This window comes from Oncorhynchus kisutch, linkage group LG17 (genome assembly GCF_002021735.2).
Source record: "Oncorhynchus kisutch isolate 150728-3 linkage group LG17, Okis_V2, whole genome shotgun sequence".
Taxonomy (NCBI): Eukaryota; Metazoa; Chordata; class Actinopteri; order Salmoniformes; family Salmonidae; genus Oncorhynchus; species Oncorhynchus kisutch.
This window is the reverse complement of record NC_034190.2, coordinates 21,319,978-21,343,808: the sequence shown is the minus strand read 5'-3', so window position 1 is coordinate 21,343,808 and position 23,831 is coordinate 21,319,978. Positions and strand designations below refer to the sequence as shown.

General features: G+C 42.3%; 1 protein-coding gene across 5 annotated transcripts in view; it reads right to left on the bottom strand.

The window, feature by feature from the left end:
• LOC109908585 (uncharacterized) overlaps nucleotides 1-23,558 on the bottom strand; it is an 83,236-nt gene extending 59,678 nt beyond the window's left edge. For 2 of the 5 annotated variants that reach the window (XM_031793214.1, XM_031793216.1), the window contains exons 1-21: nucleotides 23,433-23,558; nucleotides 22,984-23,083; nucleotides 18,785-18,853; nucleotides 18,336-18,360; nucleotides 13,546-13,563; nucleotides 13,273-13,344; nucleotides 12,819-13,168; nucleotides 12,683-12,740; nucleotides 12,552-12,599; nucleotides 12,380-12,448; nucleotides 10,034-10,173; nucleotides 9,528-9,659; nucleotides 9,374-9,431; nucleotides 9,029-9,109; nucleotides 1,671-1,870; nucleotides 1,348-1,441; nucleotides 1,211-1,228; nucleotides 1,024-1,089; nucleotides 767-906; nucleotides 485-604; nucleotides 299-356 (exon numbers count right to left, since the gene is read on the bottom strand). In XM_031793214.1, coding sequence (XP_031649074.1) covers nucleotides 299-356; nucleotides 485-604; nucleotides 767-906; nucleotides 1,024-1,089; nucleotides 1,211-1,228; nucleotides 1,348-1,441; nucleotides 1,671-1,870; nucleotides 9,029-9,109; nucleotides 9,374-9,431; nucleotides 9,528-9,659; nucleotides 10,034-10,173; nucleotides 12,380-12,448; nucleotides 12,552-12,599; nucleotides 12,683-12,740; nucleotides 12,819-13,168; nucleotides 13,273-13,344; nucleotides 13,546-13,563; nucleotides 18,336-18,360; nucleotides 18,785-18,853; nucleotides 22,984-23,010 — 1,843 coding nt within the window. In that variant the 5' untranslated portion in view covers nucleotides 23,011-23,083; nucleotides 23,433-23,558. Of the gene's footprint in view, nucleotides 1-298; nucleotides 357-484; nucleotides 605-766; nucleotides 907-1,023; nucleotides 1,090-1,210; nucleotides 1,229-1,347; nucleotides 1,442-1,670; nucleotides 1,871-9,028; nucleotides 9,110-9,373; nucleotides 9,432-9,527; nucleotides 9,660-10,033; nucleotides 10,174-12,379; nucleotides 12,449-12,551; nucleotides 12,600-12,682; nucleotides 12,741-12,818; nucleotides 13,169-13,272; nucleotides 13,345-13,545; nucleotides 13,564-18,335; nucleotides 18,361-18,506; nucleotides 18,599-18,784; nucleotides 18,854-22,983 lie in introns of those variants that run through there. The other 3 variants (XM_031793218.1, XM_031793219.1, XM_031793215.1) reach the window with 3 other exon arrangements.
• Nucleotides 23,559-23,831: the final 273 nt, after the last annotated feature.

Genomic DNA, 23,831 nt, shown 5'->3' with positions numbered 1-23,831 from the left:
TAGACTTTCGGCAGTTGATGATCCAGCCTACCTACGGAGGAAGAGACTGCGAGGTGCCCAATGAAGAGCGTCGGTCCTGTCTATCCGACTGACACTTTTCCCTCCCTGTACCGTCGACGCACCCTCCACTACAACTCTCAACTGCATCAACACTATCAGCATCAACATTATAAGCTGTGGAAGATCAGCGCCTAAGACTGAACCTGCCGCAACCCTAAAGTGTCTTTGAGATTCCCTTTGTAATGAAATGCGCTATATAAAATAAATCTATTATTATTTTTAGTGGGAGATGTCTTACCGGAGGAGTAGGAGGACATCTTAATGCTGTGGAAAACACTGTCAGGAATATCAAACACCTGGGGGAGAGAGGGCAAGAAATGGAATGAGACCATAAACCTTCACATCTCCAGAGCAACATTCACATCTCCAGAGCAACTTCCCCTTCTCCCCCCATCCTTCCCCTTCTCCCCCCATCCTTCCCTACCTTCAGTACATTGTCTCTCTCTCCTCGGACTCTCTCCTCCTCCCAGGCCAAAGTCTTCAGGACCTCCAGGCCCATTTCTGTCCCCCACCCAAATGGCAGACACTGCGGACTCTGGTACATCTGATACAGAGAGATAGTTGAAAGTGGGTGCCCTAACTACAATGAATACACAGACTTTATAAAGCATTCATAATGCTTCATAAGCACAACATAGATGTGTGAAAAATAATTTAGAAGCAGCCATAAAGGGTGATATAAAAAGCAACACACATACACACTGACCAGGGTGCGTCGAAGGTGGAGTGTGGAGGTGAGGTGAGTCATGACGAGATTGGCAGGGATTATCTCCTGACAGGTGTGACACAGGTAGAAGGGCGTTTTCCAACACTCAGTACTCAAACACATCACCAACAGATAGACACCTGGGAAATGGAGTCCGACAGAGTACAGTATGTATGGTAGTGCAACTAGGACAAAACAGCATAATAATATTTAATATTAACGTCTGATATTTTTCTGAAAAGAGGACACCCCTTTACCAATAATTGGTTCAGTTCTTTCTGAGTTCCGGATGTACTCATACAAGGTAAAGGATGGGATGCAGGCTATACCAACGGCAGAGAGAAGGGAAGGAAGAATGTTGTCAGTTATCTTGATGGCCAGTAGAACTGGACAATGAGATGAACGAATTAAACATATACATTTCATTGGAGTCAGAAAACTCACCTTTACTGTCCTCGTCCCCTGAGAAAGAAAAAACATAGTTAGTTCATAAACAATGTAACTCTCAAAAGATGTACAGCATGATGGGGAAACGATGCAGTAGTTGATTTTTTATGGTTGGTGGTCAACATCACTAGTACCTGGTTCAAAGATAACTCCTAGCATCTCCTTGTGTTTCCAGTGACGCACATGTAACTTGTAATGCGACACAGACTCACATACCACGTTGCAGTCCTGAAGTGGATACAGAGATGACAGGGATGCACACACACAATTGATGAGCCTCCTGTTCCTCAGAGTGTGTGGGAGAGGGTTTAAGTATTTCCAGATGTTGAGCAGCCACCATGCCAACATTACAGAGAGGCATGTCACCAGTCCTGGAGCAGGACCTTAACCAGGGGTTAAGTACTGAAGGACACTTAATTTGTGGCTACTGTGTGGTGTGAGGAACAGTATTCCTCACCTGACAGTGCAGTCGACAGGTCCCCCTCTGGCTAGTAGCTTTGGTAACAACTGGAGCAGTACTTGCTGTAGCTACAGTCTCAACAGCTGTAGGTGTGACATCGGTCTTCTCTGGGCTTGACTTGGTCTCCATAGGAACAGCCTCAGCAACGTTAGTCATGGTAACATCTTTGGTAATCTTTGACCCTTCTGAGGAAGGAACTAAAGAAGATCCAGACAGAGAACATCAGAGAGTTAGAGTCAGAGACTAGCACAACTCTAAACAGAGAAAGAAGGGGGTAACACTTGATTTGGATAGTCCTGATTGGCCATCTGCAGAGCATCTAGATGGACTTACTATCAACAAACAATCTGTTGATAAGCAACTGCTTGGTAAGGTTATGGTTAAGAATAAGGGTTAGGGCTAAGGTTAGAGCTAGGCTAAGAGTTAAGTATAGGGTTAGGATAAGGGTTAGATGGACTATCCAAATAAAGTGTTACCGAAGTGAGAGAGGGGACATTGAGATCACTTGGCCAAACACAGAGCAGAAGTAAGAACAGAGGGAGAGAGAGGATCAGGAGTCCTGCCAATCTGAAACAGTCACTTAAACTGATTGAGGAGGGCAATACCTTATTTTCTATACAGTCATACTTTACTTTGATTATTCTACATCAGCACATTCCACTCTCCATAAACTCCTCCACATGCCCCCTTCCAGATCTGGAAACCACCTCAAACTCATTCTGCTATACATGATATGTCCTGTACAGGACCACTCCGATGACCTCTCTGCTCTAGCAAACCTGGGGTGCTTTAAGCCTCAAGCCTTAAATAAACCAGGTATTCAGGTAGGGTGCGAGTGTGTGGGACGTGTCGTGGTCATTTCCTGTATTACTAAATGATGAGTTATAAACCACACACCACTTAAACTTCATCTTTTAATAATATGAGCTTCACCATAGCCCTGTGACTCTCAGATCAATTCAGTGTCTCTAAATTAATTCTCTGACAGTGCTTTCAAAAGAAGACTTAGTATCTTTTATAGCCAACTCACATGACAAAGCACAGATCTTAGGAACTTCACAAAGGGCCTTTTACTTGAGAGAGGAGTATCCCATAGCCAGATGGCATTAGTTATAAATTATCGTTCAGTTTGGTCTCTTAGACGAGGTTCTACTTCTCGTTCTTCGTACTTTATAGTACCAAAACATTACCTCATCCAATGGCATATATCAATTCATCAATTCAACTCCCATCTCAAATGCACCCCTTCTCCTGGGCAAGCTCACAGAGGGGAGTGAGCCTCTAGGTCATATACTAGGTCAAGAGAAGGGCAACATTAGAGGGGACATACAATGGTTCCAGACACTGCCATACTCCTCCCCCCAATGGGAAAAGGAGGGTGTGACTGGAGTACAGACATAGTGGAGCCCTTCACATGGTTTCACAGATATATTCATTATGAAGACAATGTTCAAGCTGGATTTCTCCCTTTCTGATATTCTGCCTATTACCAGACATGTAAAAGACAAGCCTGACCTCTCCCCTCACTGGGCCCCAAGTGACTTTTCCCTAGAGAAGGGAGAGAAAATGCAACTGCCAACAGTATAGTCCAAAAGAAGACATTCTAATGTATAAAGTAAATAAAACATCTTATTTATCTATGTTTATCTATGTTACCCAACTAATTCTGATTCAGCTACGACAGATGATTTAAAGAGGGGTTGTACAGGCTGATTTCGCCTCATTTTAGCCAACTTTTGCCAATTAGCGTCAGTGCTTGACTGAGGTGAGATCAGACCGCTACTCTTCAGGGAAAGGGAAAATTGACTAGGTATCTCCAACTGAATGGATTCAACTGAAATGTGTCTTCCACATTTAACCCAACCCCTCTGAATCAGAGGTGCGGGGGGGGGTGCCTTAAAAATCGACATCCACGTCTTCGGTGCACGGGAAGCAGTGGGTTAACTGCCTCGCTCAGAATGACAGATTTTTACCTTGTCAGATTCGATCCAGCATCCTTCTGGTTATTGGCCCAACGCTCTAACCACTAACCAGAGCTTCCGATGTGCGACCGCAATAAAGTTATTTAGAGGTTCAATATTCAGACTTGCAGCTCTATTGGGGATAGTTAAGGACCATCAATAAATTACACAAATGTACATGGGACAATATTTTCACACCTTTCAGTTCTAATGAATTTACTACAATATTTGATTACTAATTTTTTACAATTGGTGAGGTTTCTAAGTAAGTGAAATTTGGAGCTATCAAATTTAGAAAATATTGTCCCATTTACATTGTGTTAGTTATTGACTGTTCCCAACTAGACCAATAGAGCTGCATATCTGTTGAATATCCAACTTCCAATGTTACCACGGTCGGTGTGAGCTCTGAGAGAACACCTAAGCATTCACCCAGGGTTTATTCAATATTATAAACTGGGTGGTTCGAGTCCTGAATGCTGATTGGCTGACAGCCATGGTTGATCAGACCATAAACCACAGGTATGACAAAACATGTATTTTTCCTGCTCTAACTATGTTGGTAATCCGTTTATAAGAGCAATAAGGCATCTCAGGGGTTAGTGGTATATGGCCAATATACTACGGCTAATGGCTGTATCCAGGCACTCCGTGTTGCGTTGTGCGTAAGAACAACGCTTAGTTGTAGTATATTAGCCATATACCACACCCCCTTGTGCCTTATTGCTTAAGTGACCTGCGCAGGGGAGACCTTTACTGGATGCAGCCAGCATTGGATTCTCTTAGACACAATTACAGTTTAGCTTATATAGACAGGGAATATCTGGTTTAGATTAGAGGTCGGATGATTAATTAGGGCCAATTTCAAGTTTATAACAAAATCGGTAATCTGCATTTGTGGAGGCCGATTACATTGCATTCCACGAGGAAACTGTGTGGCAGGGTGGCCACCTGATACGCGAGTGCAGCAAGGAGCCACGGTAAGTTGCTAGCTAGCATTAAACTAATCTTATTACAAATTTTAAAAAATCTTCACATAATCACTAGTTAACTACACATGGTTGATGATATTACTAGGTTAACTAGCTTGTCCTGCGTTGCATATAATCAATGGGGTGCCTGTTAATTTATCCTCGAATCACAGCCTACTTCACCAAAAGGGGGATGATTTAACAGAAGCACATTCGCGGGATAAAAAGCACAATCGTTGCACGAATGTACCTAACCATAAACATCAATGCCTTTCTTAAAATCAATACACAAGTTATTTTTTTAAACCTGCATATTTAGTTAAAATAAATTCATGTTAGCAGGCAATATTAACTAGGGAAATTGTGTCACTTCTCTTGCATGCAGAGTCAGGGTATATGCAACAGTTTGGGCCGCCTGGCACGTTGCAAACTAATTTGCCAGAATTTTACATAATTATGACATAACATTGAAGGTTGTGCAATGCAACAGCAATAGTTAGACTTAGGGTTGCCACCCGTTCGATAAAATACGTGGAAAATTACACAATTAGTCAAGCTATCCAATGTTTTACTGTTTAAAGAATCGTCTCGTTATATGCTCGTTTTTTCTAACTGAATACAAACTTGTCTTTGTGGGACTGGGTCATGAGACTGGACATATAGATAAGGTCCACTTCGGTGCGACCGCAGCATGTGACATCCCGTGTGTTTACTATCTACAGAAAGTCACATGTATGGAAACTTGCAGAAAGGAGCACATAGTGTTTTGCTGTTGTGAATGCAGTTGGTTGTCATTCAGTTAAGTCTGTACTCGATTGAACTATCATTTATGTATATGACTACTATAGATGCCACATAGGCAGCTTTCAACTGGAAAAGTTATTTATTTTGGAGTAGTTCCTCTTCTCGCCCAGTGAGCTAGTCAGGTAGTGTGTACGGCACATTCGTCCAGAGCCACGTACCCTGAATCAGCTCACAGGAAATCCTGTGACATTGTACTCTGCAGGTAGTTAAAACCTAGTCTTATTTATGTTTCATAGTGCTTTTAGAGGCCACGTAAAGAGTTGAACATACATTGAGGCCAATGTCAAGGGGAGAGAGAAGTTATGGAATACCATTGAGAGACTAGTTAGATAACACCACACGACTACCTTCTGCAACCCAGCAAATTAAGCAGAACTTTGTTTACAAAGCACTCCAGTAACATCCATAGATCCTGAATACACCCCAGGGTGAAAAAACAGCTTCCATCCCCAGGCCATCAGACTGTTAAACAGTCATCACTAGCCGGCCTTCGCACAGCACCCTGCCCTGAACCTTAGACACTGCCACGACCCACCTACCACCCAGCACCCTGCCCTGAACCTTAGACACTGCCACGACCCACCTACCACCCAGCACCCTGCCCTGAACCTTAGACACTGCCACGACCCACCTACCACCCAGCACCCTGCCCTGAACCTTAGACTGCTGCTCTATGTACATAGAGTCATTGAACACTGGTCACTTTAATAAAATGTTTACGACCAGTTAACAGTTCATTCGTAAATTTCAGACCCAATGACTTTTCCCACATTTTGTTACAAAAATCTACACACAATACCCCATAAAGTCAAAGCAAAAACAGGTTTAGAAATGTTTGCAAATGTATATAAAAAAAATAAGAAATAACATTTACATAAATATTCAGACCCTTTACTCAATACTTTGTTGAAGCACCTATGGCAGGGATTACAGCCTCGAGTCTTCTTGGGTATGACCCTACAAGCTTGGCACACCTGTATTTGGAGAGTTTCTCCCATTCTTCTCTGCAGATCCTCTCAAGCTCTGTCAGGATGGATGGGGAGCGTCGCTGCACAGCTATTTTCAGGTGTCTCCAGATGTTAGATCAGGTTCAAGTCCGGGCTCTGGCTGGGCCATTCAAGAACATTCAAAGACTTGTCCAGAAACCACTTCTATATTGTCTTGGCTGTGGGCTTAAGGTGAAAGGTGAACCTTCACCCCCATCTAAGGTCCTGAGCAGGTTTTCACCAAGGATCTCTGTACTTTGAAAACCACCACTATGCTTAAAAACATGGAGAATGTTACTCAGTAATGTGTTGTATTGGATTTGCCCCAAGCATAACACATAGTAGTCAGGACAAAAAGTGAATTGCTTTGCCACATTTTTTGCAGTATTACTTTAGTGCCTCATGTTTCAGAATGTTTTATTCTGTACAGGCGTCCTTCTTTTCACTCTGTCAATTAGGTTAGTATTGTAAAGTAACTATGTTGTTGTTGATCCTTCCTCAAGTCTCTCCTATCACAGCCATTAAACTGTAACTGTTTTAAAGTCACCATTGGCATCATGATAAAAATCCCTGAGTGGTTTCCTTCCTCTCCGTCAGAGTTAGGAAGGACACCTGTATCTTTGTAGTGACAGTGTATCAATACACACCCAATCAAAAGTGTAATTAATAGCGTCACCATGGTCAAAAGGATATTCAACATCTGCTTTTTCCATTTTTACACATCTCCCAATAGCTGCCCTTCTTTGCGAGGCATTGGAAAACCACCTTGGTCTTTGTGGTTGAATATGTGTTTAAAATTCACTGCTCAACTGAGAGACCTTACAGATAAATGTACATGTGGGGTACAGTGACGAGCTGGCCATTAAAAAGAAAAAATGTAAACCCTATTATTGTCTATGCAACTTATTATTTGACTTGTAAAGTTAAGTGGGGCAGCAGGTAGCCTAGTGGTTGGGCCAGTAACCGAAAAGTTGCTAGATAGAATCCCAGAGCTGACAAGGTAAAGTTCTGCCCCTGAACAAGGCAGTTAACCCACTGTTCCTAGGCCTTCATTGTAAATAAGAATTTGTTCTTAACGGACTTGCCTAGTTAAATAAAAGGTTAAATATTTAAAAAATTAAGCACATTTTTACTCCTGAACTTATTTAGGCTTGCATAACAAAAGGGTTTGAATACTTAGACTCAAGACATTTCAGCTTCTCATTTAATTAAATTTGTAAACGTTTTATTTTTTTTATTTTTTTTTACATAATTCCACTTCTATATTAAATGGGGTATTGTGTGTAGGCCAGTGACAAAAATCAATTGAATCCATTTGAAAAATTCAGACTGTACAAAAATTGGGAAAAAGTCAAGGGGGTTCTGATGATTCTGTGCTTCTACCTTTTGAAGGCATAGCTGCACCTTTTATATTCATATACTACATGGCAAAAAGTATGTGGACAACCCTTAAAATTAGCTGATTAGGCTATTTCAGCCACACCTGTTGCTGACAGGTGTATAAAACGGAGCACAGCCATGCAATTGCCACAGACAAACATTGGAAGTATAATGGCCCGTACTGATGAGCTCAGCGACTTTCAACGTGGCAGTCATAGGATGCCACCTTTCCAACAAGTCAGGTCGTCAAATTTCTGCCCTGCTAGAGCTTCCCCAGTCAACTGTAAGTGTTATTGTGAAGTGGAAACGTCTAGGAGCAACAAAAGCTCAGCCGCAAAGTGGTAGGCCAACACAAGCTTACAGAATGGGACCGCCGAGTGCTGAACTGCGTAAAAATCGTATGTCCTCGGTTGCAACACTCACTATTGAGTTTCAAACTGCCTCTGGAAGCAACGTCAGCACAATAACTGTTTGTAGGGAGCATCATGAAATGGGTTTCCATGGCCAAGCAGCCGCAGATCACCATGCGCAATGTCAAGCGTCGGCTGGACTGGTGTAAAGCTCGCCGCCATTGGATTTTAGACGATTCTGTGCTTCCATTTTTTGCCAACAGTTTGGCGAAGGCCCTTCCTGTTTCAGCATGACAATGCCCCATGCACAAAGCAAGATGCATAAAGAAATTGTTTGTTGAGATCTGTGTGGAAGAACTTGACTGGCCTGCACAGAGCCCTGACCTCAACCCCATCGAACACCTTTGGGATGAATTAGAACGGCGACTTTGAGCCAGACATAATCGCCCAACATCAGTGCCCGACCTCACTAATGCTTGTGGATGAATGGAAGCAGCAATGTTCCAACATCTAGTGGAAAGCATTCCCAGAAGAGAGGAGGCTGTTACAGCAGCAACGGGGGACTCCTCCATATTAACTCTTATTTACAAATGTTCGGCAAGCAGATGGCCAAAAGTATGTGGTCATGTAGTGTAAATATTTATATTCTGGACTCAGTCATTGCTCGTTCTGATAAGTCTTAAAATTGTTTGTTCTTTTTGTTTTATTTTTAGATTGTGTGTACTGCATTGGACCTGCGATAACATCTGCAAAACTGTGTACGTGACCGATAAACCTTGATTTGAGGGTGACTGAGCAAGAGGCAGAAGTCATACAAACAGAGGGAGGAATAGAAATGGAACAGAGTTCGAGATGTGCTTTTCAACAAGGTAACATGTGAAAACATTCCTTCCCAGTACGTACCCAGTTTGTGTCCAGGTATAATGCTGGTCTTAAGGCTGCCCTCCTTACGAGCTCTCCTAATGGTCTGCAACTTCCTCAGAGCTACAAACAGCAAACACATGTCAGTGTGTGTGTGTGTGTATATATGTGATAGAGACCCTACAGTGTGTACACACATTTGAGAATCAAAATATGCATGTATGATTGACATTTTTTCAAGAGGTTTGGGTTGCTGAAAGAGTTGCTGAAATAGCAGTTGGCTGGATTCAACCCCATGCTACAGCAGTATACGTGTTCTGGAGGCAGAGGCTTAGACCACATCTATTCATTATTTTAAAGAGTGCGTTTGTATGCATGTCTACTCACCCTCTGTGTAAACAGAAAACTCAACTGAGGAGAACACTGCTGGTTCCAACACAACTTGCTGTAACAAACAGACAGACCATTAGGTTATCAGTCAGATTGATTCAATTATTGGTTTGGGGGTGCAGTCAACAGATAGGGGTGTGGTATTGTTCACCTGTATCTCCATATTGGCTGACTGACTGATGTCTTGCACCTGATTGGCCAGGTCCAGGATCATGGCGATGAACCTGCAGCTGTACTCTTTATAACAGTCCTTCATCAGGAGGGTGGAGGGGTGAAACACCTTCTACAAATACAGAGGTAGTCAAGAAATACCAGTAGAGGGTGTAACACACACGCCAGACTCACACTTGAAGCGGTAATGAGCGATGAAATAGTTGATACACCACCTCACTCACGGGTGCATCCTCAAAAGGCATGCATGAAAAAAATGTGTGGTTAGCTAACGTCGAAGCTTGCTTGCATGAGCTTGCCCTCTTCCGATTGGCTATCGTGCGGTCACTTCGCTGTAATTTGCATAATATTGGAAATGCAGAACATTGGTTGCTTGCTCTCTTGTGGTCGACCTTTAAGTCTATGTGCGTCTGTCCGGTTGACTGGTTGCTGGTAGCAGATTCTTACCAAGTGTGAGTCAGCAGATACACAAACACAGTTACTTACGAAGTACCAGTAGAGGTGGTCGAAGCCGAGTGTGTGTTGGATGACCCTCCGTGAGGGGACAGGGAGGCGGCAGAGCTGACAGAGGTAGGATCTCCTTTGGCCATGCCCTTCACAGCAGTACTCCACCAGGTGCTGTAGACCTACAGGTCACAGGTAGAGGATCAGAAGTTAGGGGTAGTCACTGACACACAGGTGCGTTCAACAAGGGAAATAGTTTGTGAACATTGGCCAACGTTAGCAAACATATTCCATTTGTTTTGTGTTGGTCGCGATCGTTCGCCAACGTTTGCTAACAGTCGGAGAAGATACTGTACGGCGAACGTAAGTGTCGGTTTTGGGTCTAAACTACCGCTAAAAATAATCAAGTGGCCATGTAGATTTTTAGATAAGTAGTTTTCAGTTTGAATATTGTCGCTAAAAAGCAACAGTAATCCTTACAAAATGTAGCTGTTTGATGTTTCACCGTAACATTTCAGAATGTTCATTCAAAAATCATTCAACTGAAATTGTTACTCTGGCTACATGTTCAATGCAAACATATTTTTGAACTCACCCCAGGTTTATGTTCTGACAAGTGAAGGGTTAAAGTTGATTTTGGGGGTATTCTAAAGACCCCCACCATTGATTAAGCAAATTAATAACGTGCCATTGTACTTATGCTCACTGTCTAACTGAATATTGAGGCCTCCGTCTGTCTAGCTCTCTGCCAAAACCTGCAGCCCCACATCTGAGAAAAGGGACTGTCTACACTGTAAACATTCACAAAAACAAAAATGTTGAATTCAAGGTTAGGGTTAGCAGTGTGGTTAAGATTAGGTTTAAAATCTGATTTTATGAGACTCTGGCTGTACCAGCTAGTGACCACTCTGCAGAGCTGCCTCCAGAACAAGATTCATGACGAAAAACGCTATCATGCGTAGGACACACTACTTTATTGATGTCGATCTAAGAGGCAGTGTTAGTGTGCTGTGAATAAAGAGACTTCTGAACTAGGAAGTCGTCAACTGATCCTTTATCTCCGTTTGGCAACCTAATAGCTGGGTGATGGCCATTTCCTATGCTATGTAGCAGTGGTTATTAGTGTTGTCACTATACCTGAATTTTTACATCGATACCAGGTTGATGGGAACTGACTAGGTTTCACTATATGGGAGTCTCTGTAACAAAATAAAAACACTTCTCCCTCAAATATCTGCTTGGGCACGTCGTATAGTATTATGTTCATTGTGTGGGTGTTAAGTAACACTTCTCGGGAATAACAAGCCTCGTTGCACTGGTCATGGAAAACAAAGACGATAACATGTATGACCGTCATTATCTAGAAGCTATGCTGATAAAGTCACAAAGTGATCATATAACTGACCTGATCAATGAGAATGTACATGTGTAAGTTGACAGTATATAAGGAGATGTAAAACTTAGGTTTGGTAAATAAAATACTAATTGGATTCAAGCATTTGTCATAAACTTGTTCAATATTTTAATTACCATCACAAACCTACAAAAGGTTTAGTATCATGATACCAAAATGATAACACTGCAGAAGTGACAGATTTTTCCCACTTCTTTTAGGTTTTCGCTCAATTATTATTTTTTATTTTTTTTGAAAAATCAATAAATATGTGTTAAGTCCACAACGACACTAAAACCACACAAAGATTGCTGTTGGAGTGTAGTTACCTTTTAAATTAAGTGGCGTGAGACTAGCACTGTTTGGTTAGCAGTGTTTCTGTAGTGCACATGTGATGGAGTATGCAAAACAAATGCCCACTGGATTGATTGCAAATAATTATTTTGCCAGGTAGGCATAGGCTAATTTGTACTTAATTTAAAAGGTTTTTGGGAAAGACTTTCCATCTACCAGAATACTTATTATTTAACTAGGCAAGTCAGTTAAGAAATATATTTTTATTTACAATGACGGCCTACCCCAGCCAAACCCTCCCATAACCCGGACGACGCTGGGCCAATTGTGCGCCACCCTATTAGCATCACTAACGGCTACACAAAGTGTAGAAAGTTGCTGGGACGACAAATCACTGATGCCTTCTGCTCATCTCTTACGATAAGCTTGGGCAAATGAATACATTTTCTAACAGGTTCAATACATTTAGTTTCTTTTCAAACTTACGACACATTTGACAGAAAGTAACAAATTCTAATAGTGAACCGCTTTTCACGTTATAGTATCGAAAAAGTCTCGGTACACCGTGCAACGCTAGTGGTTATGGGTCTCTAGAACCAGAGTCTACTGCGATGTGCACATGCCATTTTGAGGTCACTGACATACTGTGTCACAGCCTTCCTCTTCCCCCCTGCTACAGTGTTTATGATAATGGTTCCTACCCAGCAGAGGGTGTTTCCTGTTGGGGTCTCTGTGGTACTCTTGTATAGTCATCCTTTCTGGTCTGTCAGCTAGAGAGGAAGAGGGATGTAGTGATAGGGATAGATTTAGTCAACACATAGATGTTAAACTAGATATAAAGAAGTGATTGAAGAGAAAAGGACATGCACACACCTCTGATACACTCAGCCAGCCTGTCAGTCTGAGTCAGGGCCTGCATGACTGAGAGACAGAAAGAAAGTTAGTTAATCGTGTGGAGTAACTTCTTACTGTACCAATGAATAGCAGTGATGTGACAGTTGTACCTTTAGAGTAGCCACTTGTCTTCAACTTCACAGACACACTCTTAGGCATGTCCAGCACCTACACACAAATACACACACGTGAGTAGGCCCGACACAGCACACACACCCATCACAATGAGAAAACCAGTACAGTTACCCGTAGCACTCCAGGTCCATTCTTGTCCATCTCTTTGACAGCTAGCGGCCGTAGGAGGTTCAACATATCCATGTTAGGCATCCAGGAGAAACTCAACACATCAGGGTCTGTGTAGCTCTGATACACACACAAATGAAACAAAACAAATGACAGACTACTCTGGCTGCAGTTTAATTGGTGTGTGTGTGTGTGTGTGTGTGTGTGTGTATTTACATAGTAGTTGGAGAGGTGGTCAGCAGAGAGGAGGTGGTCTATGATCTGTCCTGGGCCACACTTCTCCTCACAACTGTGACAAAGGTAGAAAGTATCCCTCCCCTCTGGACTCACACACAATGTCACCAGGCACAGACCTGGGACATACACAAATGAAGAAGTCAGAAAGAAACAAGTCACCAGGCACAGACCTGGGACATACACAAATGAAGAAGTCAGAAAGAAACACACACACACTTACCGATGATGGGATATGGGGTGTTTGTGGGTTTCCTGGCCAGATGCTCCAGAACCAAGAAAGGGGCAAAGTAGACTACACAAAAGAAAACGAGCAGAGAGATCAATCTAGTCCATTCACATTGTGAACATTGAAGAGGTAGGGGCTAGGAGAGCAGGCTAGGGATCGAAATGGAATAGGGCCATAAAAAAACAGATTCAGACTTGTCTACCAGTGTTTACACTTAAAGTCCACTGTTAACTACTTTGTTAACTGAAGACAGCAGAATTGGCTTACCTTGACCGTGGTACTCATCTGAGAGAGAGAGGGGAAGAGAAAGTGGGAGGGTGAGAGATCGTGGAAATAGGAAATATTGGTTAAATAATCTCTCAGATACTGTGAATTCAAATAGACTTTATTACAAAGTAAACAAGTAGAGTTGGTTCATGGAGCAACTGCCGGACTCTCCTTTTATACAAGTTTCATAGTCCCTCCACGTTTTGCTAATAACCATATCCCCTCAGCTTTACTCCACCATTGTTTCCAAATCTAAGTTCTTCCCTCTAGGCGGGGTTTCTGTCACGGATCCCCCCAGTACTGATGCTCAATCGGTCCACCAGTTCCGGAGGTCGACGTCACCGGCTTTCTAGGCTTCACTGAATGGCACTCATTATCAACCCCGGACTGTCTTGACACAATGACACACACACACACACACACACCTAGTTCCCATTTCCCCTGATTAGTATATTATATGTGCCCTCTGATCCCTCTGACTTTGTCGGTTATTGTTCACTTCTGTATCGTCCAGTGTCGTTCAACAAGGTTACCCTCGCTCTTTTGTTTTTGTATAAGTGTTTGTTTTGGGTGTATTAAACCCCAATTATGTATTCCTGTGCTTGTCTCCAAATCCTTTATACCCGCGTGACAGTTTCCCCTCCCTCTAGTTCCTTGGATCAATTATATTGGTGGCGCGCCTATACATAATCTCCAAAAACTAATAAGTACAGATTACTATAGGCAATTATAAGATTGCTACATGCCATTATCGGACCACAATATTACTACGGGCAATTATAGGTTTAAGTACAGATAACTATAGGCCATAACTGCCAAAGGGGGCGGTGTTGCAATCTACTGCAAAGATAGCCTGCAGAGTTCTGTCCTACTATCCAGGTCTGTACCCAAACAATTTGAACTTCTACTTTTAAAAATCCACCTCTCTAAAAACAAGTCTCTCACCGTTGCCGCCTGCTATAGACCACCCTCTGCCCCCAGCTGTGCTCTGGACACCATATGTGAACTGATTGCCCCCCATCTATCTTCAGAGTTCGTGCTGCTAGGCGACCTAAACTGGAACATGCTTAACACCCCAGCCATCCTACAATCTAAACTTGATGCCCTCAATCTCACACAAATAATCAATGAACCTACCAGGTACCTCCCCAAAACCTTAAACACGGGCACCCTCATAGATATCATCCTAACCAACTTCCCCTCTAAATACACCTCTGCTGTCTTCAACCAAGATCTCAGCGATCACTGCCTCATTGCCTGCATCCGTAATGGGTCAGCGGTCAAACGACCTCCACTCATCACTGTAAAACGCTCCCTGAAACACTTCTGCGAGCAGGCCTTTCTAATCGACCTGGCCGGGGTATCCTGGAAGGATATTGATCTCATCCCGTCAGTAGAGGATGCCTGGATATTTTTTAAAAATGCCTTCCTAACCATCTTAAATAAACATGCCCCATTTAAGAAATTTAGAACCAGGAACAGATATAGCCCTTGGTTCTCCCCAGACCTGACTGCCCTTAACCAACACAAAAACATCCTATGGCGTTCTGCATTAGCATCGAACAGCCCCCGTGATATGCAGCTGTTCAGGGAAGCTAGAAATCATTATACACAGGCAGTTAGAAAAGCCAAGGCTAGCTTTTTAAAGCAGAAATTTGCTTCCTGCAACACTAACTCAAAAAAGTTCTGGGACACTGTAAAGTCCATGGAGAATAAGAACACCTCCTCCCAGCTGCCCACTGCACTGAAGATAGGAAACACTGTCACCACTGATAAATCCACCATAATTGAGAATTTCAATAAGCATTTTTCTACGGCTGGCCATGCTTTCCACCTGGCTACTCCTACCCCGGACAACAGCACTGCACCCCCAACAGCAACTCGCCCAAGCCTTCCCCATTTCTCCTTCTCCCAAATCCATTCAGCTGATGTTCTGAAAGAGCTGCAAAATCTGGACCCCTACAAATCAGCCGGGCTAGACAATCTGGACCCTTTCTTTCTAAAATTATCTGCCGAAATTGTTGCCACCCCTATTACTAGCCTGTTCAACCTCTCTTTCGTGTCGTCTGAGATTCCCAAAGATTGGAAAGCAGCTGCGGTCATCCCCCTCTTCAAAGGGGGGGACACTCTTGACCCAAACTGCTACAGACCTATATCTATCCTACCGTGCCTTTCTAAGGTCTTCGAAAGCCAAGTCAACAAACAGATTACCGACCATTTCGAATCTCACCATACCTTCTCTGCTATGCAATCCGGTTTCAGAGCTGGTCATGGGTGCACCTCAGCCACGCTCAAGGTCCTAAACGATATCTTAACCGCCATCGATAAGAAACATTACTGTGCAGCCGTATTCATTGATCTGGCCAAGGCTTTCGACTCTGTCAATCACCATATCCTCATCGGCAGACTCGACAGCCTTGGTTTCTCAAATGATTGCCTCGCCTGGTTCACCAACTACTTCTCCGATAGAGTTCAGTGTGTCAAATCGGAGGGTCTGCTGTCCGGACCTCTGGCAGTCTCTATGGGGGTGCCACAGGGTTCAATTCTTGGACCGACTCTCTTCTCTGTATACATCAATGAGGTCGCTCTTGCTGCTGGTGAGTCCCTGATCCACCTCTACGCAGACGACACCATTCTGTATACTTCCGGCCCTTCTCTGGACACTGTGTTAACAACCCTCCAGGCAAGCTTCAATGCCATACAACTCTCCTTCCGTGGCCTCCAATTGCTCTTAAATACAAGTAAAACTAAATGCATGCTCTTCAACCGATCGCTACCTGCACCTACCCGCCTGTCCAACATCACTACTCTGGACGGCTCTGACTTAGAATACGTGGACAACTACAAATACTTAGGTGTCTGGTTAGATTGTAAACTCTCCTTCCAGACCCATATCAAACATCTCCAATCCAAAGTTAAATCTAGAATTGGCTTCCTATTTCGCAACAAAGCATCCTTCACTCATGCTGCCAAACATACCCTTGTAAAACTGACCATCCTACCAATCCTCGACTTTGGCGATGTCATTTACAAAATAGCCTCCAATACCCTACTCAACAAATTGGATGCAGTCTATCACAGTGCAATCCGTTTTATCACCAAAGCCCCATATACTACCCACCATTGCGACCTGTACGCTCTCGTTGGCTGGTCCTCGCTTCATACTCGTCGCCAAACCCACTGGCTCCATGTCATCTACAAGACCCTGCTAGGTAAAGTCCCCCCTTATCTCAGCTCGCTGGTCACCATAGCATCTCCCACCTGTAGCACACGCTCCAGCAGGTATATCTCTCTAGTCACCCCCAAAACCAATTCTTTCTTTGGCCGCCTCTCCTTCCAGTTCTCTGCTGCCAATGACTGGAACGAACTACAAAAATCTCTGTCTCTGAAACTGGAAACACTTATCTCCCTCACTAGCTTTAAGCACCAACTGTCAGAGCAGCTCACAGATTACTGCACCTGTACATAGCCCACCTATAATTTAGGCCAAACAACTACCTCTTTCCCAACTGTATTTAATTTTAATTTATTTATTTATTTTGCTCCTTTGCACCCCATTATTTTTTATTTCTACTTTGCACATTCTTCCATTGCAAAACTACCATTCCAGTATTTTACTTGCTATATTGTATTTACTTTGCCATCATGGCCTTTTTTGCCTTTACCTCCCTTCTCACCTCATTTGCTCACATTGTATATAGACTTGTTTATACTGCATTATTGACTGTATGTTTGTTTTTACTCCATGTGTAACTCTGTGTCGTTTTATCTGTCGAACTGCTTTGCTTTATCTTGGCCAGGTCGCAATTGTAAATGAGAACTTGTTCTCAACTTGCCTACCTGGTTAAATAAAGGTAAAATAAATCAAATAAATAAAAAATTATAGAATTATACCAATAAATACACTTAATCCCAGGATTACACAGTGTCTTTGCTCACTCCCTTTAGTGCCATTCAGCCTTTTAACAAGAAACACATTCTCCTAACAGAAAACCCCCACAGAGACAAAGGGGAAAACAGTTAGCCTTTCTCCCAAACTGTTGATTTTTAAATTAAGATTTAAGAGTTATTGTCTCAGAGACACAGAATAGTGACTGGGTTGACAGAAAGCAAACCTATGCTGGTAACCTGGCACAGTGCACAGACCATACCCAAGGTACTTTATCGGTTTGAGCGTTGGGCTGGTAGCCAATATGTCGTTAGTTCGAATCCCCTAGCCAACAAGGTGAGAAAAAAAATAAAAATCTGCCAATGTGTCCTTCAGCAAGGCACTTAAAGTACCTACCTAGTGTTTCAGGATTTATATGAAATATGATCTATAATTACAGTCAAAATCAGTGAAATAGTTATCCTTCCAAGAAATTGTAATCATATGCTAAAAGGCAGCTTTTCTGTACTGGAATGGTGTAAGGCGTACCCCAACAAAAGTGGGCGTATACCGGTAATTACATATTTTTTTTTACACAAGTAGACCGTTGATTGGCCAGCTCATCCTCAAGGAGATAACATGTTTGATGAGGAAATGGCAAGCATTTTTTAAACGGTCCGCATGAGAAATTTGAGGTTTTTAAGCGTTTCTCCGATTTATGCGTCAGCCACAAATACAAATATAGGGCAAGTAAACATCTTCAGTATGTGTAAAAATATGAACTTTTTAAAAAGTGATATTTTCACTGGACAGTTACTTTGTTACACTGCAACCTTTCTATATCCGTTTTTCACATTTTGGATAAAAATCTATCACCCCAAAAAACGATTCCAAGCATTCTGCAACAAGAGACACACCCTACCTGTCTGGAAGAGCTCTGCCACTTGCTGTAGTTGATGGGACAGACACACAGACAAAACATGTAGTGATTTTAATGCCAATTTAAAAAACAGCAATATGAAAATACTAATGTCTCAAACTTAAAGCACATCCTTGAACAAAAAGTACACTGGGTTTCAGTTCATCACAAGACCTTGATTTCCTGCTGTGGTTTGTACAGGCAGTGTTCCTATGGCAGGGGCAGCAAACAGTCTTCCTGCAGAGCTACTGGCTATTGTTCCAGCCCTGCACTAATACACAAGATAAATAACCTGCTCATTGTGGCCATGAACTGAAACAGATGTATTAAAGCAGGGCTGGAGCAAAAGCCTGCACCCCCAGTAGCTCTCAAGGAGGGTTGGCCTGCATAGCTTAGAAATGCAGTTTGTACAAAACACATCTTGAACGATTATGAGCTACATGACAACGCACCTGTTGATGTTGCTTCCTGCGGACATGCTGCTTGAAGCGGCGGATGGTGTCAAACTTCACACCACAGTCCTACAGCCGAAAATAACTATTTATCATAGCCACGACTCACAAGAACTGTATACAAGTCATATATGGATAGAATAATCACCTAACCACCTTGACAACAAAAAAATGTGTCAAAACATATTCACATACCAGTCACCCATATGGAGCGTGATCAGGGCCAGTTTGAAAATGCAATACTAAATAGGAATGTGAAAATTATAAATGCATTTTTCTATCAGTGTGCATGATTCAAACCACAATTAAATTGCAAAGTTGAAATAAAACTAGAAAATGGTTATCAGAAATTCTAAATGGTCATTGGAAGAAGCCAAATAAACAGAAAATCCTAAATGCACTGGGCAAAATGAAGTCGGAAGTGGATGTTTTCATTTTTCAAATAACCAATTTAACATTCTCACGTAACATCGTCCATGTTAATTTTCAGTGTATGGAAATTGACTCGGAACAAATGCAACTATTCAGGTCTAAGGCAAGGCTAGGCCTACTCATCATTACAGGATGTACCAAACGGACAATTTCTCTTCACGTTTAAACTGCCTTTGTTTAAAAATGAATTAAATAAATTATATGTAAAAACATATCTCAAAAAAAAATTTAACTGCAAAAAAAGAAACGTCCTCTCACTGTCAATTGCATTTATTTTCAGAAAATTTAACATGTGTAAATATTTGTATGAACATAACAAGATTCAACAATTAAGACAAACTGAACAAGTTCCAAAGACATGTGACTAACAGAAATTGAATAATGTGCCCTTGAACAAAAGGGGGGAGGGGGGGGGTCAAAATCAAAAAATCAAAAGTAACAGTCAGTATCTGGCCACCAGCTGCATTATGTACTGCAGTGCATCTCCTCCTCATGGACTGCACCAGATTTGCCAGCGGATTTGCCAGTTCTTGCTGTGAGATGTTACCCCACTCTTCCACCAAGGCACCTGCAAGTTCCTGGACACTTCTGGGGGGGGGGGGGGGGGGGGGGGTCCCAGACGTGCTCAATGGGATTGAGATCCGGGCTCGTCGCTGGCCATGGCCATTCCTGTCTTGCAGGAATTCACGCACAGAACGATGGTGGCATTGTCATGCTGGAGGGTCATGTCAGGATGAGCCTGCAGTAAGGGTACCACATGAGGGAGGAGGATGTCTTCCCTGTAATGCACAGAGTTGAGATTGCCTGCAATGACAAGCTCAGTTCGATGATGCTGTGACACACCGCCCCAGACCATGACGGACCCTCCACATCGATCCCGCTCCAGAGTACAGGCCTCAGTGTAACGCTCATTCCTCCGACAATAAACGCAAATCCGACCATCACCCCTGGTGAGACCAAACCCGTGACTCGTCAGTGAAGAGCACTTTTTGCCAGTCCTGTCTGTTCCAGCGACGGTGGGTTTGTGCCCATAGGCGACGTTGTTGCCAGTGATGTCTGGTGAGGACCTGCCTGTCAACAGGCCCTCAATCAAGCCCTCAGTCCAGCCTATTGTGGGCAGTCTGAGCACTGATGGAGGGATTGTGCATTACTGGTGTAATTCAGGCAGTTGTTGCCATCCTGTACCTGTCCCGCAGGTGTGATGTTCGGATGTACCGATCCTGTGCAGGTGTTACACGTGGCCTGCAACTGCGAGAAAGATCAGTTGTCCGTTCTGTCTCCCTGTAGCGCCGTCTTAGACGGTATGGACATTGCAATTTATTGCCCTGGCCACATCTGCAGTCCTCATGCCTCCTTGCAGCACATTCACACAGATGAGCAGGGACCCTGGGCATCTTTCCTTTGGTACTTTTCAGAGTCAGTAGAAAGGCCTCTTCAGTGTGTTAAGTTTTCATAACTGTGACCTTAATTGCCTACCGTCTGTAAGCTGTTAGTGTCTTAACAATCGTTCCACAGGTGCATGTTCATTAATTGTTTATGGTTCATTGAACACGCATGGGAAACCGTGTTTAAACCCTTTAGTATGAAGATATTTGGATTTTTACAAATTATCTTTGAGACAGGGTCCTTTTTTTGCATAGAGAGCTCGAATTCCACGTGAATTCACAATGCAGCGGTGCTGCTGCCAGCAACAGTTTGGGTCTCACTGAGCATCCCTTTCAGATGGTTAAGGATTGCATCTGTGCCACAAATATTGTATCTCAATTCCAAATCGTAAAGTTTGTATTTCGTTCTCAAAGTACTGCCATTCAGGACTTCGCTGCTGTCGCTTGCCTTTCTCTGCTATTTTTCCAACTGTTAGCCACAATGATGTAGTGGTGGCGAGTCGACCCCAAAAATGTATTAACCGCGCGAATGTACAAAATATACCCCAAAATGTACGTGCACAAATTCACACAAAATTTGGCTTTTAAAAACATGTATTTATTTATTTTTAATTGAGAATGTGCTCACCTCCCCACAAACTTTTGACCATGTGTTAGTGAGAAGAGTGAAAATCAGAAGACCGGGTTCATATTCCTGAAGGAGCCATACAACAATTGATAATGCGCATTTCTCATTTAAATTGGACCTAGTAGGCTAGTAAATAGATAGGCTATATGTATTTCAAGTTTTGCAATATCATAGGCAACGTGAGTTATTATACCGGTATATAGTCGAGTTTAACAGGCGAACAGTTTATATTTTACATTGAAGTAGGACCTACTGTAAGTACTATTATTGCATTTTTTTGTAGCCTGCCTTAGACAATGTTTCAGAATTTGCTGGTAATCAATCATAGTTGATGCAAAACATTGTTGAATTAAAACGTTCTGCTGACACGTTCACAAGAATTTGCCATTGTTTTCTCTTTCAGAAACTGACTGTCCTTTTCCAGATACAGCATAAATTACTGCTAAAGATTAAAACATCCTGCCAACAAAATAAATAGACTGGTAGCTTATGTAAAATATTTGACAGTATGCTTAGGCTACAGTATTGCTGTGCAATAGCAGTGCGACATCATTGCCTATTTAATCTCTGAGCCTATACAAAGGCAGGACATTGAATCCCAATTATCTATTGATAAACTAAAATATTTACTTATTTTGCATGCCATGGCCTAATGTCAATAGTTCCAAATTATACAACAAATAAAGGGTGTTATTGTTGCCATAAAAAGTGTTTAGGCAGAGTTATTCACAAACAGTTTTATGACTGGTCTGATTTATAAAATGAGAATATGCGTATGCCAAGTTTATAATTCTGAAAATGTGTGCGCACAGTCGTTTCAGAAATGGCACATATATTCAGTGTAAAATTTACACAACAGTTTTAAATGAGGCCAAAGGGCACCAAAACAGCAGAGAAGTTGAGACCTGTGCTTCAACGCTCTTAGTGTCAGTTTCTGCAACTACTATGTCATTTACTTTATGGATCTACAGATTACAAAATAGGTTTTTCAGCTAGGGATTTGTTTTAAGATTAAGGATCCCAATTTCATTTAAACCCCTACTCATCATGAATATGTGGGGACTGAACCACCTCGGTTACAATTAAACATCCTTTGACCTCCGCCATCTATTGCATCTTGCCTATGCCGCTCCGCTCTGCCATTGCTCATCCATATATTCTTATTTCATTCCTTACTTAGATTTGTGTGTATTAATTAGGTAGCTGTTGCAGAATAGTTAGATTACATGTTAGATGTTGTTGTGTAACTATGCCTGAGACCAGAGAAATTGCATTGGCTCCCTAAGCTAAATTGCCTAGGTTTAGCAGGTTCAGTTACTATTCTGGTGTACAGGAGAGCAGTTTGAACCCTGTCAGTTACAGTAGTCTAAACATCAATGCACAGAGAGCGTTACACCGCTATGATGTTTCATTGCATGGTGGTGGTGTTGTTCTCCTGGTTCACGCTTCCAGAAAGCAATTTGCATACGCTTTGAAAATGAAGAGAACATGCTAAATTGGGAAGTTGTAAAATAAAAAAGCCCCTTTCCATTTAAAAGTCTGGTCACCATTTTAATTTAGAATTTCTATTTACCTTTTCCAATCAGCCATCTTCATTTTAACATTGCAATTTCATTGTGGCATGAATCATGCACACGGATATGAAAATACACATGCATTTAAATTTTGCCATTTTAAAACGAGCACTGATCATCCTCCATACACCCCGACCATTCAACATTTGTGGCATGACAAACCCAGCAAGACAAACCCACCTGACAAGCGAGCCGATAAGGCAACATTTATCTTGCTTGGTTTGCGTTTCGTTTCCTCGACCCAGTCCGTCAAAATTGCTGTGTTCTCTATCGTGTGAATCTGTAACACAACACAACGGAAGCTGTAAATGACCGGTTGGGAGAAAATGTTTGATCTTGATGGTAAAGAAGTTGCCTCTGCCGCGTGGTAGACGAAAACCTGAGATAAATTGAAGCAGCACTTTCTGTTATTAAGAATATACGGTTAGCTAGAAGGATGGTCGCCTGGAGGTTAACTTCGCAATACCTACAAACTTCAAAGCCAACTAATAACGGTCAAACCAAGCTATAAAATGAGACGTGATTTGCTTAGCAGCGAAATTCGCTGTGGAATGTGATGCCTTCTACACCACGCACAATCGATAAAAAAAAAAGCACTAACCACCGTCCACAAAACAGCCTAATTTTACCTAGAATACTTCTGCTAAAACATCCCGTCTTCAACCGTGAAGAGCTGAAAACTTTCCGTTCTTTTGTTTAGAGGTGTGTCTCAACAATTTATGCGAAATTGCGGGAACGGCGCGGGAAGTCTTCACTGCAGTTGCGCAAAGGACTTATCCAGTTTAAACAGCGACTGCCTTTTAAGTAAAAACACTCATCACCATGAGTTTGTTGATCATATATTTTATCATTTTTCATACTGCCACAAAGTAACAAACGGCCAGGTTAAGATAAGCTGATCTAATGGTACACTTCTGTAATGCTTTTAATACAAATACAACATATGAACAATTTCTCACTTCTATATTTCCTTCTTTGTGCTTGAACTATAACATTCGTGCGGAATTTCTTACAACTTCTGAATAGAA